General features: G+C 35.5%; 1 protein-coding gene across 6 annotated transcripts in view; it reads right to left on the reverse strand.

Moving 5' to 3' along the window:
* The window catches only part of LOC105249572 (neuronal acetylcholine receptor subunit alpha-7), a 220,283-nt gene that overhangs the window by 189,931 nt on the left and 15,133 nt on the right, over window positions 1-15,219 (reverse strand). For 3 of the 6 annotated variants that reach the window (XM_011255137.3, XM_025414510.1, XM_011255135.3), the window contains exon 2: window positions 13,083-13,624. The exons of 2 other annotated variants lie outside the window; for them this stretch is intronic. In XM_011255137.3, the coding sequence (XP_011253439.1) occupies window positions 13,083-13,185 (103 nt within the window). In that variant the 5' untranslated portion in view covers window positions 13,186-13,624. Of the gene's footprint in view, window positions 1-13,082; window positions 13,625-14,991; window positions 15,211-15,219 lie in introns of those variants that run through there. One more of the 6 variants, XM_011255139.3, reaches the window with a different exon arrangement.

The following is a 15,219-nucleotide window of genomic DNA, read 5'->3' on the forward strand; positions in this document are numbered from 1 at the left end:
ACAAGGGTGAGACGGTGGACGGTCGAGAGAACGTGCGATGAAGCGAGACACGAAAGAGAGAGAGAGGGGGGAGGGGGGGAAGAAAAGAAAGAGAGAAAGAAAAAGACATATGGTGGTAGCGGAGAAGAGAACGGGCAAGAAAGAGGCTGTCAAGTCGGAGGGTAAGAGATGAGAAGAGAGAAATGGAAAGAGTAAGAGGAGCAAGAGGGTGAAACTAGAAAGTAAGCCGTTGGATAGGCTGCACGTAGTGGTGTAGGTTGTAGGTTGTAGAGGCGTGAGGTAGGATGAGGGATTGATAGGCGGGTAGGGTAGGTAGGTAGGTAGATAGGTAGGTAGGTAGGTAGGTTGGTAGGTAACGGGAAGGGACCGAGCGGATGAGAGGGTGGTGCGAGAGGCGCGGAGCAGAAGGGCGCAGGATCGTCATCGAGTAGTTCGTCCATCGTAGTCGTTGTCCTCGTCGTCGAAGAGATGGTCTCGACGCTTTGTGAAAGGGAACGGAAGGTGCGGAGGGCCAAGCGGTCCTGGAGAGAACGGTGGTTCTCTCTCTCTCTCTCTCTCTCTCTCTCTTTCTCTCTGACTCTCTCTCTCTCTCTCTCTCTCTCTCTCTCTCCCTCTCTTTCTTGTTCTGAAGGTTGTCGTTCTGACACACTGCTCTATATTCTACCGACCAACACACACCAGCATCCGAGCCACCCCCCTTCCATCCTCTTCTCTTTCCCCGTTCTCCGCTTCGTTCTCCCTCCTTGCACGAGTTCATCACCGTCGGTGTCGCCGCTGCTGCTGCGATTCAAATACCGTCGCTATGCGGTGGTAATCGCCGATGCATATGCTCGTAATGCCCCTCGGCGATCTGGGAAACGTGTTGTTTCTGTTTCGTTAGCGTAAGTGAATCGGTACTTTGAACGACTTTACAGTTGACATACGTTACGAGCTGACGAATAAGAATCACTATGACCGAGAAATGTGTGCATTGGCGATAATTGTGAAATCATTATTGTGTGCATCGTGATTTCGATAATGAAATATTAAATGGAATTTTATTGTTTTACGTTTTTTTGCAATTTCTTGCTTTGCCCAATATAAAAATTAATATGCATGGAGCGAAGCACAAATGCATGAAAATAAAGTAGAAAAATTGTTCTATTTAATATATTTCATTATTGATAATACATACATATATATATATATATATATATATATATATATATATATATTAATTATCAATAATGAAATATTAAATAGAACATTTTTCTACTTTATATATATATATATATGTATATGTATCTTAAACATTTTCTCAAATTGTATGCAAAAAAATATCATTTCCCACTAATTCAATTCGATTGTCCAGATTGATAACGAAAGATAATGAAGTAAATCAAACATGAAAAAGTGTTTCTGTAACGAATAATTGATATGATATCTTGAAATAATTTTATCATTCAATAGGAGTTAAATATGCCTTTGAGTATTTTCTTGAACGTTTCAAGACCTCTTCCAAGGTTCGATCTAGTTATATAATTCTCTTCGGCGCTTTCTCCATTGACAACTTGAGAAGACGCAGCCAGATAGAGCGCTATGGGCACTGGGAATGGATGTTTCTCTCCTTATTGGGTCAACCGGTATATGCACATCGACGCTTAAGAGGCCGCAGATATCGAGGCAGCCTCCGTTGCTCGAATCACAAGAGCTTACGGTTCCCAGATAAACACTTTACCGACGGTTTTCAATGTGCTCGTATATCGATTTCAACGTCTTCTCGCCTCCGACAACGTTGTCCAACTAACAGAAATTTACAATGGATAAATTCGATCCTCGAATTACTTGAAGATGTGAATTTGATGGTAACGAGATGATTGTAATGGCCTCTTGAAATTCATTCTGTAGGATTCATTATTATTATCGCATTAATTATGCGGTATCGAGTGTTTAATTAATTAGTACATTGATTGCTGTATCACGTATATATAATATCTGTGTTTGGTCTACTTAGCTCGAAATGTACAATATTAGCCGCATATTTGTGATGCATTTAACAATAAATGCGTATTAATAAAGCTGTTCAATTAAAAATTGTGTATAAATATATACTTCTTTTTTTTAATGTACAAAATATTTTATAGATATAACAGTAATGATTATAAATCACAACAGGAAAAATACGAATAGACTATTCTAGATTGATTTTTTGATTAACGGAATATGAATATTATTCGGATACTCGAGACTTTATAAAGATTTATGAAATATAATATTATTTGCTTTTTAATTTCATAATAAATACGAGCAAAATAATGAGTATTATATTATAAGAATCTTATTTCAGTTTATATATATGTACTCTTTTATGTTATACAAATAAAGTAGAGATACCTTTATATGCTTCAGTTTAGCATCTCATATTTATTTTCTGTTAATCTATAGCAATGAAATTAAATCACTGTGACATAAATCGCGAGTGCAAAATAGTGAATAATTTGCAGTAAAGTCGAAAATGACATCTACGACCCACTATCAGAGTTTCTCATCACATAATGTTCGTCTTTCTTGCATGCTACAACGATAGCTCGAGATCATTGTATAATCCCGACTATATATCCGGCATCTTCATAAGCCACCCTATATTATCCTCTCTCGTGTATCATATCCATACCATATTAGCCTTTATTTTTCGGATACCCGATTGCAAACTCATGGAGAAAGCCAGGCAACTTCGGCGGTATCACACAACAGCTGTTGCTTTATCCGTAATACTCCGAACAGGGAGGAGGCAATTTACCTTACATGCGCTAGGATCTATCTCAAGCTATACGAGAGATCGTATCTTTACGTACGGCTGTCTATACCCCGTCTCGTACAGCTGGCCAGATTTAAAGTCTTTATGAGAAAATACACACACACACACACACACACACACACACATATGTATATACATATATGTGTGTACGCACGCGTGTTTACTTTATCAATATTATAGATTCAAAGATGACATAAATAAAATCTCAATAACATATAATTCTGTCTAAAGAAAACATAAATCTAAAATTTTATATGGAATTATTATCCGTTAATTCTAACGCGAAAATGCTTAATTTTATTCTAGTTTACAATCTTTATTAAAAATTGTCGTTATTATGCGATGAATTTATGAATATACTTTTCTTGACGCAAATTATATTAATAATGCATCCAAACAATACCTAATGTTGGGTTTTAGATCGTAGAGGCGTAACGATCTTGTCTCGTATTCACAAAAAGATGGAGACCATAACTACTTGTTGGCACGCCGGCTTAGCGGTTAGTTTATACTACTATGCATACTATGTGTAACAATATATAACAATATGCAACAATATGTAATGAGTATATATATTGTAAACTTTTAGAAATAAATAAGGAAGCGAGTGCAGATCTCATATTTGAACTATATATATATATATATATATATATATATATATATATATATATATAGTTTAGAGATAAATAATTTACATCAAATATGAGATCTGCACTCGCTTCCTTATTTATTTCTAAAAGTTTATTTGAATAGAACTTTCAGAGATATTAATATTTCACTTGTGAGGTAACTTGCGAAAGTAAAGAAACACTTAAGAATTCGCGCGCGGGAAGATTTTTCAAAGCAAGTCATAGCAAAATGGGGTCATCCGGAGATAACTTTGATCGTTTAATTATTCACGTAACGACAAAGACAGAGCAATAACGAGTATATGTAGACGAATCAAAGGCTGGCTATGCGCTAGCTCATTTACACAAGACTGCATTCGCAAATCAAACTATGGGAAATTTTCGCTCCTAACTGCGTAAACAGTTTCGCGCAAACAGTCTCGTTTCTGCTGCATTGGGTCAACATCAGAGAAATTTGAGGTCGAGCGCTTTGGAAATGTGCTCGGGATCTTTTTCGTTTAATCGATTAATAACTAATAACTAAATAGATCCGTTAATATTATATAAACTTTACACCTTCGAGAAAATTATTTTATTGATCAAAGATATTTTATCGACATTTTAAATTATTTTATCGATATTTTAATCACATTTCAATGCTAAAAATAAGATTGTATTAAGATGCTACGATAATCATAAAAATTATTCAAAACTTAGTCTTGCATAAAATATTAATATTTATTACTATGGCTATAATAATCAAATTAATACACTTTAATGTACTTTAAGAAAAAAAAATAAAGCCATTTTAACCCGCTATTTATTTCTGGAAAAATTATTTTATGACTGTACTAGATTTAGTATATTGTGTGTATAGAATAAACAAGTATGTTATATAGATTATTATTATATCACAAATACATCAGTTAAACTAAAAAGTGACGAGATACGTGAGATGGTTGTTTGTAACTAAATAAACTTTGTAACAACGAAAGCAACTAGTCTTGAGGTAAGAGCCACTTATTCATTCGTTGAAGATTGTTGGACAGGTAATTAGTGAAGCAACGCGTTGCCCGTGGGCCTAATTATAAAAAGGATCTCTTTCGGTTGGCCCCTGTCGACTTCGATCTCGCGAGATCTACCTTCCTGCTTACTTTTCTTAAATCTTGCATAAACTCATGTCAAAATGAAGGGAAAGTGGAAGATTTATGAATACACAAGGGAAATATTCTTGCAAGGTTAGACACAAAACAATGGTAACGTAAGACCAAAAATCATTAATTAAGATGATAAAATATAACGGAAGAGTAAATTAGAATAATGACTTAATTGTAGATTGCAAAAACTCATAAAAGGCTGAAAGTATTGTCGGCTTGCATAATAAATAAAAAGAGTGTTTAAATCTGAATAAAGCGTGTAAGCGTGCAAGCGTCAAAGAACAAAAATATAAGCTATATTTATAATTTATATAAAACGCATGATTGACAAAGTAAAAATAAAAATTCATGAATAGCAAAATTTATGAAAATATATTATGAAAATATTTGAACATTCCTTTATCTTCTTATATAATTTCCTCATTCTACTCCAATAAAGAAAACTGCAATAGTATATTTGCTAGATTTAAGAAAATGCTTTATTAAAAAACTGATCTCAGTGTGATATTCTGTTCACTCTATGCATTCTCTAACTTCATGTTTAATTCGAAGGCAATGAGAAAGGGAGAGGGGAGAAGACAGAGAGATAGACGGAAATTCGACGCGGCAGGTGTACTTGCAGCTGTGAGCGATTATGATGTATCGATCGTGATGTATGTATCGTGTGACCAAGCATAGGATCCGGCTTACGTTCGTGTCACATCGATCTCTCCTACAAGGAACTCATGTAGCTATGCATGTGTATGTACGCGTATTGTATATTATCTGCACCACCAGCGTCTTAGCTTCAATCACTTTCGCATTTACATGAGATTGGCTACGCCACTTTGATCGTTCGAGGTCCAAAGCTCGAGATGTAGGTACATTCAGTTGCTTGCAATTTAATGGAAACGCAAGTGACTGATACCGCGGTTCGCGCTATATTGGGACTTCAAAGCAACAATTTAGTCGTGGGACATCCGCAGACGGGATTGTTTTCGATATACAAGCGAAACTACTGATTTCTACAACCTGTCATATTCAGAAAGCTCGTTTTAAGCGGTAAATGGAGATTAAGTACAAATAGTTTCTCTGCAATTCTGGCAGACTGGCGTTTGTAGGCGGTAAAACGTTTTCTCATAATGAATGAAATCGGAGAAAGACAATAATAGAGAATTTCGAATTGCACGTTACAAAGTGAACGTATGCATATGAAAAGTCTCAAGTCCAATCATCCTGCGCCATACAACTTTAACATGAAAGAACTGCAGCTTCCAATTTTCGAAACTATCTCAGTCAACGATCTTTGAGATAATCCATTTCATAAAATATTTGCATTCCTCGCGGGAAAAATTTGCATATCAAGAAGCGCGCGCGCAATAAGAATTTACATTTTTTGAAGATCGACGCTTGGCCTATCGAGCCTCCCAGAACACACGCAAAGACACACTGTTGAGAAATTCCAATTCTAATATCATCTCGCGGAATCCACTTATGTCGACGAAATGTTTCATTCATCGCCATAGCGTGTGGGGTGGCACCACGCCTTGAAAAGTCAAATTTATCTGGGTCATAGGATATTCAGATTTTTGCGCGCGTGAACGCTTTCGCATCGGGCACAGAGGTCGTCCTTGAAATTTAATGCCTACGTCAGAGAATCCCTCTCATAAAAGAAAATTCGATCCTCTTCTTTATCGTTTCGAATAATTTTCGCCGTGTCACCAATAAACTTCAACTTTTACGCGTCCGGCAAAAGTTGGACGTTGATCGTGTGATTCCTGCTCTAGCCGTTCATATATCTATTCTGGCGACGATATTTTGACGCGCGGAGATTTTTTGGTCCTCGTTGGTCGCGCCCTATATTTACTTCATGCGCTTAGCTTTCGGTAAATACGGTAAACCGAACCGCTCGCGTAGAGATCGCAAAGAGATTTTTGCCAAAAAGTTTCAGGGACTTCGCCGGCGCCCGCGTATCGTTCTCTTGGCGGAGAAGATATAATCTTTGCTTCATATTCCACTTATGACATCAAATCATCATGTTCACGAACTTCTCACAAGACTGTAAACGTGTATTTCGCCACTCTCGCTTTTGCAAGCACATATATTCTCATCAAATATCCATCAAATCAAGCGCATGTATCGCTAAATCACGCACGCGATTATATGTTCTAATTAATTATCAGCGTATTCTTGGAGAAACAAAGAAAAAGAGAGGACACGTCTTATTTATTATTCAAACATCACGTTGAAGTTCGTGCACGAGGTTTGTGCATAGTATGTACATAGAAGCGGCATACTCGATTATCTCGACAGACAATCCCTGGCGCGATACCAGACTAAATTGCGAAAAGTGGGCCGGCCAGACGGGCCGAGCATAAATCACCATTAAACAGGCCGAAGTGAATTTCGACGTTATGGATAGCCGTGATTTAAATAAAACGGATCGGTGCACGAGATCGTGATCTTGTACGAGTTTGAGTAGCCCGAAGTCCCGAAAATTCGAGCCGTGTCCCACCGCACCGTCACCATCCGACCGAAATGATGAAGATGCTGCGGCGTTCTCTAACCGCGTCTCTCGGGAGTTTCTGCTTTTATGACGGATTATAAATCATTTCGGGGATTCGTCGGCGACCGGTCTCTTACTCTCGGGATCGTAGTCGCAACTTTCGGCGAACAAATTTACGCGCACTTTCGAGATAATGTATCGCCCGTGCGAAGTTAATTCCTAACGAATTGGTGCTATGATATAGTCTCCCGAGGAAGCCGTCGTTGGGTTTTGCAAGCTTCGGTAATCAACTGAGAATGGTGAAATTTATTGATCTCATTCTATAATTTTCAAATATGTCTTTAAAAAAACGCGTAATTTAATATATAAAACTGTAGTATATAAAAAAATTTGCATAAAGCTTTACATATATACAGTTATACATAATTATTTATATAACTTATGTCAATAGAATTTTTAAAATTTTTTAAATTATTTCGCTATAGAAAGATATAGATATAAATTTAGAAGACAAAAATTAATATTATTTCTTCATATATGATATTATTAATATTAATAATATCATATAATCTTGACTTACATTTTAGTTACGATGACCATACATCGAATTATTAACCTAACGACGGCTTTCATTGGAAAATACGCACACAAACATTAATCTTTTACAATCTGTAGTAATTTATTATATATACATGCGCTAATACACTATATGAATGAAAGTATATATTCAAATATTGTGGTCATCATGCAAATCTATATAGATAGTGACCTAAATTGTGTTCCTGTGTTAAAAGATCAGTTGGTAATAGAAAATCATTGAAACTAATCTGTGAATGCTTAACGAGCTAAATAAAGCAATGTCCCTGAAAATAATAAAAAAGTGAAAAATAAAAAATTAGATAATTTCATATTATCAATTTTTCAAAAATGATGTGTGTGTGTGCGTACATATAACAAACATAAAATAGAATAACTATAATATTTCACTTATTTATACTAATATTTGTTAATATTTCACTTATTTACATTATAATTTATAAAAATTTTGATAATCTATTGTGATTGATAAATATTTATATTTATGGATTAAATAAAATTTTGAAAAAAGAATTATTCGATTTTATTTATAACATTTATAATATTTTCTACGTCACAGTTTTTCTCAGTAATAATAATACTCAGTTGTGAAATATTTTTGACAAATCCCTGTTCATTTGAACAAAATTATTGTGCGCAAACAATAATCCTGGATAATATGATTTTTTATCTGCATGTCAAATCGCAACGACTAGTCAAGCTTGTACGATCAGCCATCCAGTGAAATCGCGATTTTTCATTCGATCCATAATGAGGGTATTAGTAATTATACAGCACAAAATGCGCGTACCTTGTCGAACACCGAATTACAATCATGATAAAACACAATAATCGGATTGTAATTATCAGATAAGCCAAATATCACGATGTACGCGAAAATCTCGCGGATAAAATGACCAAATTAAATTTTGATGCGGACTCAATGAGTTTTGTTATCGATTACAATGTAATTTCAACAGCCGTCATCGCCGCGGCTGATTTCGCTTGTGCTCGCACAAAGAGTACGACTTTGAGTCGATTCAAAAAACGCAAAGAGAAAGCGAATCTCACTGCGAATATGTTTCCTTCGATTAATACTTGTGTATGCTCGCGCGTACGAGAAATGGCGCGGTTGCAAGTTCGAGAATCGATATCAACGTTATAGGCGGCGTCTCCGCTCCGTTGCGGCGCAATACGCGCAATGTAAAAATCTCGATATCCGACAGCCGTGGTGCTCAACCAGTGACAGTAAAACGTCGAGCCGACGCGTTAAACGAACACGTTGCAAGCGTAATCTCCGACGAAACATTCTGAAATTTTAACAAAGACTGACTTCCGCTCTCTCTTCGACGTTTTTCCGTTCGCGATACTTTCTGGGGCATCGATCGCAGATTACTTCGTCAGAACTTTGAAACCGATTACTACGCGAAGCGAAAGGGTATTCTGAGTGAGTGAACGCGGAAGACTCAAAGAGTTGTTTCATCGACAATGATATATTACTTGGGAAAATATTTCAAGGAAAAACATTCTGTATTCTATATGGCGAAGAATAATTATGTAAAATTATTTATATAAATCTCATGCACATGTATTATTGAAAGCGACATTTATAAATATAACATTGCGTAAGAAAATATTTTGTTCTGTATTTAAATATTTATCGGGATGAAAACTTGATAACTTGGTCCATTATAGTTTTTTCTCATTTAGCAACAATCTATATATTATCCTAATCATGAAAATATCTATATTTTACATCTTTAATAATAATATTTATTGACAATTCGCATTTAAATAATTCATGTGTGTCATCTCATTGATAAATGTTTCATTGGCTTAGTCTGACAATCGATCGATATTAAAATTAATAGTTTGACTTTAGTATCGATCGGATAGCGATGTTAATATTTTATTAATCTTCAAAGCCATGTGTGTGGCACATAGAGTAAAAGCACAGTGTATTCAATGACGCATAGTAAAATTATATTTTTCAATCATAAATGAATTCAAAATTTAAATCAATTATTACGCAATTATCCACTATTATGCAATATATAAATTCCAAATTAAAATCTTCGAATCACAAAATAGCAATTAACATTTGTTTTCATTCATTCAAAGATTCGAAATTTTCCCATTTAAAAGATCTTGTTAAAAGTTTAATTGCAATGTTCAAGAGCGATGAGGACGACATTGTATATATAAGTGATGCGTTGCTCGTTAAAATGGAATATGGTGCGCTATTTTGAAGAGTAATCTCTCTCTTAGAAGAATTCTCGGAGAATCCCTCGCCAGTGCCCCAATAATTGAGAAACAGCCATCGGCCGCCGTAACGTAGAAAACGTAACGTAGAAAAATACGCAGTGCCCGCGGCAGTTTCGAAGGGAGGCTTTTTCCTGTTCGTCCGAGAATAACTCACGATCGGTCGGCGATCGGTAAGGGAAACGAGGTTGAGGGAAAAATCCAAGAGCCTTCTCTGAAATCTAACCCCTCTGAGAAGATATCTTGCGCAAGACCGGCGATAAATCGAATGACTTATTATCGCGGGCCGTGTAATCTCGGACTCACGAAGAAATGTGCGAGCTACAAAATAGATATGTCGCCGACCGCGGACCGGACTCACGGTATAAAAAACATGACGATGAATTTTACATCAGCATCAGGCTGAATCTCTGATTCTCGATCGAAATTATATCGGGACATGTAGTGGAGAGTTGAGAAGGAAAGGAGAGGCTGCCCATCGTTCTCCGATTTACCGCACCCTGATTGATTTACGACTGACACAACGCAACGAGGACGAGTGAAGCAATGATCGATCAGTACAGATCGCAAACTAATGATGAACTAATAATGTAAAGATAACGCGGAAGAAATTTTCTAATTATTTGATAAAAGTGAATTTCATCGCTGATAAAATAATAAAATAAATAATATAATAAAATATATAGGATTACGAGTTAGTTGCATTAAACATTATGACTATATTATAGTTTTATTTTCACTTGATGTGGATACAAGGAAATTATGACATCCAATTGATGGCGTTACTTGGTAATAAAATATTTTATACGTTAAATATATTGCTAGAGAATAATGATCGAGACGATGTATACATATCTCCCGTAAAAATTTGTCGAAGCACTTAATGTTTCGGATCGTCTATATTGAAAAGATTTTATCGCTTTGCTGGACGCGACCTTTAACACATGAGCGATGATGGCGAAAAGTTATTAATGTTCCGACTTCGTCTCAACGAACCAATAAATTTCAAGTTTAAATCCAGCGGTTTAACTTTACTGTTGCTGCCGAACGATCACACAAGTTCAATCGTCGTATGATATTTCGCGCCAGAATGTTTATCGCAGAACTTTGGTATTCCAGTTGACTTATGACTCTGCATATTTTCTCATCCAAGCAAAGTCACGTTTAACCTCCTAACCGTGTTCGTTTAAGGTACGTTGATCACTGAGTCAAAAAAGAAATTCTAATATTCAAAATTTCTAATTGAAATTAAAAAATATATTGCTTGTATTTTACTTATTATATTTCTCATTTTCCTTTATCCTCGACTACAAAATAATTTATGTAATAAATATATCAAAATCATAAAAACAGTACTTGGTTTGAAAAATATTCAAATCTGAAATTAATTAGAAAGAGATACTGAATTTCCAAACATCTTGTACCATATTATTTGATTTTTACTTCATAATTTTAGCTCTGAGTTTTATAACACGGCAAAAAAAATCTCGTCAAGTTTCTTGAAAATTGGCGACGAGTTCAATTCCCAATAGTCTAAACCCGTTACCGCGGAGATTAACGTGTCGTAGAATCTGAGGGAAAGCCAACATCGGCCACGTCGAAACTTCGCCGTTCGCGACACACACGTCGATGTTTTTCCGAGGGAGTACCTCAAATCGTGCGATTTAATTCCGGCCGAGTCGTACCGCGCATGGCTGCGAAACTTCGTTGACTGAACGAAATGTAGTTTTGTCGCGGTCGAGCGCCGATGCATCGTGATGGCAGGTCGCACCCAGTATACTGTAGTTGTGGTGATTCTATTATACGTTGCACTATTGCCGAACGCGTCGTCCGTAATTATGATTGACGAACCGATTTATTATACGCATACGCGGCGCCACTTTTAGGGTAATCAGTCACGCGTAAATTATATAAAGGCGAACACATATCTTCCATATATGCATAAGCGTGTGCAAAACATAGACATGGAATGCATTTATTATTTTTTAAAAAAACACAGAGCTAGATATCTAGATTAACATACGACGGCAATTAGTGGGTCACTATTGCTATTATCTCCAAAGTAAATTTTTACAATTATTATATTTGACACGTGCGCGACTAATTTTATCGATATGAACGATATTGATCATTTCCTACCGTATTTAACATGTTGATCGACTAGAAATGTCTGTACCAAAGATGACGTTGGAATATAGTCGTGGGAGCGTCGCTCATTAAATTATGTACTCGTCTAAAGTTATTTTCGGAATTTCTATATAAGGACAAGAGAGAGAGAGAAAAAGAATAGCCCGACGAAATGACATGGCTGAATAGAAGTCGCGACATGCAAAAATGGACTTTGATCCTTGACTACTAATAAGAACATTCATTCTTATTTTACACACAATATGTGTATTAATAATATTCAAAAATTTTAACTAAAATTAGAATAATTGTTTTCTTTGTACGGATTAAATAGATAATGGAATTATATAAATATGTGTGTATATATAAATAATAAAAGCATCGAAAAATGAAACGTATTTATCTCCTAATTAAACTTCAGCCTCAATTTTTTTACCAAAAAATATAATTAATATAAATAATCACTGGTATATCAATCAAATTGAGAGATTCGATTCAGCAAAAATCAAAATATAAAATAAATATAAGATTACATTAGATTTTAATGCTAATTATCTTGAAATTAGTTTCAATTACTTTTTCACTTGATATCCATGATCAAGAGTATTATAGATAAATCAAGTGCTTTCCTTTTTCCGTAAAAGTAAATGCGTATTGAAATATTTCATACTTTAGTTGCGTTATTAAAAAAAGAGTCAGGCAACAAGTAGATGTATCTTCCAAAAATTTTCATTAACAACTGCTATTGACATTTTATGTGTCTATAATATATGATATTGTAATATTTACAAGTGAATAAGTTGATTTGATTGACACATTTTTCGGTAAAATATATTTGTCAATTGACAGATGAAACATTCTTTATACGTAATTTGAATCATTAAAAGTTTTATTTAATTAAATAGTAATTAAAAGTTTTATTTGATATCCTAACAAAATCGTTCGCAAATATTATTCGTGTCTTTTTCTTGAAGTGGATTCTGACGAGCGAAGAAAAATCATAACGAGTAATATCGCGTAAACACAATGTCACCGTAAAATATCGGAAATTCGTGTTCCGGCAAACTTACCTTGAGGTAGGACGGTGAGCAAGAGGACTATTTGGAGACCGGCGGCGACCGTATTATAAAACTTTATTCGCAACTGCGGTAGATCTCTTGTCTGGTGCGCCATGGCAGATAAATTTTGCAGGCCCAGGTCGAGGCTCGACACCGACTCGCCGATGTTCTTTCACTCGGTCCCGACGTGCCCCGTCGTGACCGTAATGCACTGCACAATTTTGCGTGTTCACTTCTACATGCAGCGGTCACTACCGCGAATATCGCCCGGGAACGCTTTGTCATCCGTTGCGTCACTGATTATCATCATCGTGCAGATCTCGCGAGTCGAGTTCAATTCCGCGCGAATCATCCGCTAATCGATACTCGATGCCCTCGCTAACGCACCTCCCGACTTGGCCGTCATAACCAAGCGTTCTTCCGCGCTTCTCGGTCGTGCGTATTCGCGAGGTCCCGATCGTTGAAAGGTGGCGGCGTTTTATCGTTCGCAAAGAGAACGCGCTACGTTCGCGCGACGATGCTTCCCAGCGTTTCGAGCATTCTCACGAGAAATCCTGAAAATAATGATTTCGTGTGTAGGTGTGTACAGGTGTGTATGTATGTGAACGACCTCTTCGCGCCCCTGCTTCCTATCGCGCGCGGCGTCGTTTCGCAGCATGTGTTTGCATTATTTCATATGAATTCGTCGACATTGCCTTCAACCTCCCTACCTAGAGTCATGTAATTTTCAAGCTTTATTAAACTTATTTCAAGCTCAAAATTTGCGGTTTTTTCTTTATCACGAATTATTCTATATTACATACATATACCTATATCTAAAATATCATTCCACGAGTTTAAATTATTACTGAAACTTTATGAGAAATACTCAAATTCTTATGAGAAATAATCGAAGGCACACACAAGAGATATTTTTAGATTCATTATTTCGTTGATTCTGAAACTTGTTATAATTAAAATAAAAAAGAAATCTAATGAGATTTTAGAAATTAATTATAATCCGATCATTTTCACTTATAAGCATTAAAAAATTTCTTCCAAAGCTTATATATAAAAATTTAAATAAAAATAACTTTTACAGTATTATCAAACTATAAATTGAAATTAAAAATTGTGCACGAAATGTATGCCATACAAATTTACGCAAATACTATTCTGTACGAAATAGTGAAGTAAAACATTCATTTGAATAATACTGTCATTTATCGTGATATTTTTGCCGGTATACGTAACAGTAGTTGGTTTATGCGAGTATCGAAGACTTAGGATTTACAAACTGAGAGGTTGATTTACTATTTCTCTATCAGCGAGAAAAGATTTCTTGTATTCCCTTTGGAAAAACGTGCCGCGACTGAGCACGATCGGTTTCGCCAAGCCCCGTTATCATAAATTTTCCATCCTCTTGGTGAGACCGAATAAATTACTAATATAATTGAAAAAGTCGCATATATATGCAGACTCATAAATCGTTATCTGCGAATTAGATCTAAATATTTTGTGCGATTACAATAATTAATATTATTACATTACAAAATTGAGAAAAGCACAACTATCATTTAATATCACATATTAAATTTAAAGAAAATTTGTAAAAAATTACCCCCTTATATATATATATATATATATATATATATATATATATATATATATAAAATTCAATATAACGAAAAATATCAGATATATTATCAAATCTTAGATATGTAAGAAAAAATTATCATTTCAAACAAGAAAATAATTCGGAAGAAATAAAAAATAATAATCTTATTACTGTCTCGTGTTTTTTGAAAATACAATACACGAGAATATGCTTTTGTTTTCGCTCATTTATCTTTACATGCCCCAAATTGTATTAAATAGAAAACGTTCCGTGTTTCTTAACGAAAATATACGATTTAATTAGCCGCAACCCTTTCCAACTAACCAGCCATTGATCACGAGTCCAGCATTACGATGACCTATTTATCGGATTCACGGAGGAGTGTGCATTAAATGGCACGCCATTACCGCGGTTTCTACCTATATCGACAGGGGTAGCAATTTTTTCCATTGTCTCGCACGCCACGAAGAAGCAACAATGGCGCGAGTTTTAATCTCACGGGAAATTGCGTCTGCGGAGTTTTGACGCTGCGACGCAGTCGATACGAACGTA

The sequence above is a fragment of the Camponotus floridanus genome, unplaced genomic scaffold (genome assembly GCF_003227725.1).
Source record: "Camponotus floridanus strain SB8 unplaced genomic scaffold, Cflo_v7.5 scaffold112, whole genome shotgun sequence".
In the NCBI taxonomy this organism is placed as follows: domain Eukaryota; kingdom Metazoa; phylum Arthropoda; class Insecta; order Hymenoptera; family Formicidae; genus Camponotus; species Camponotus floridanus.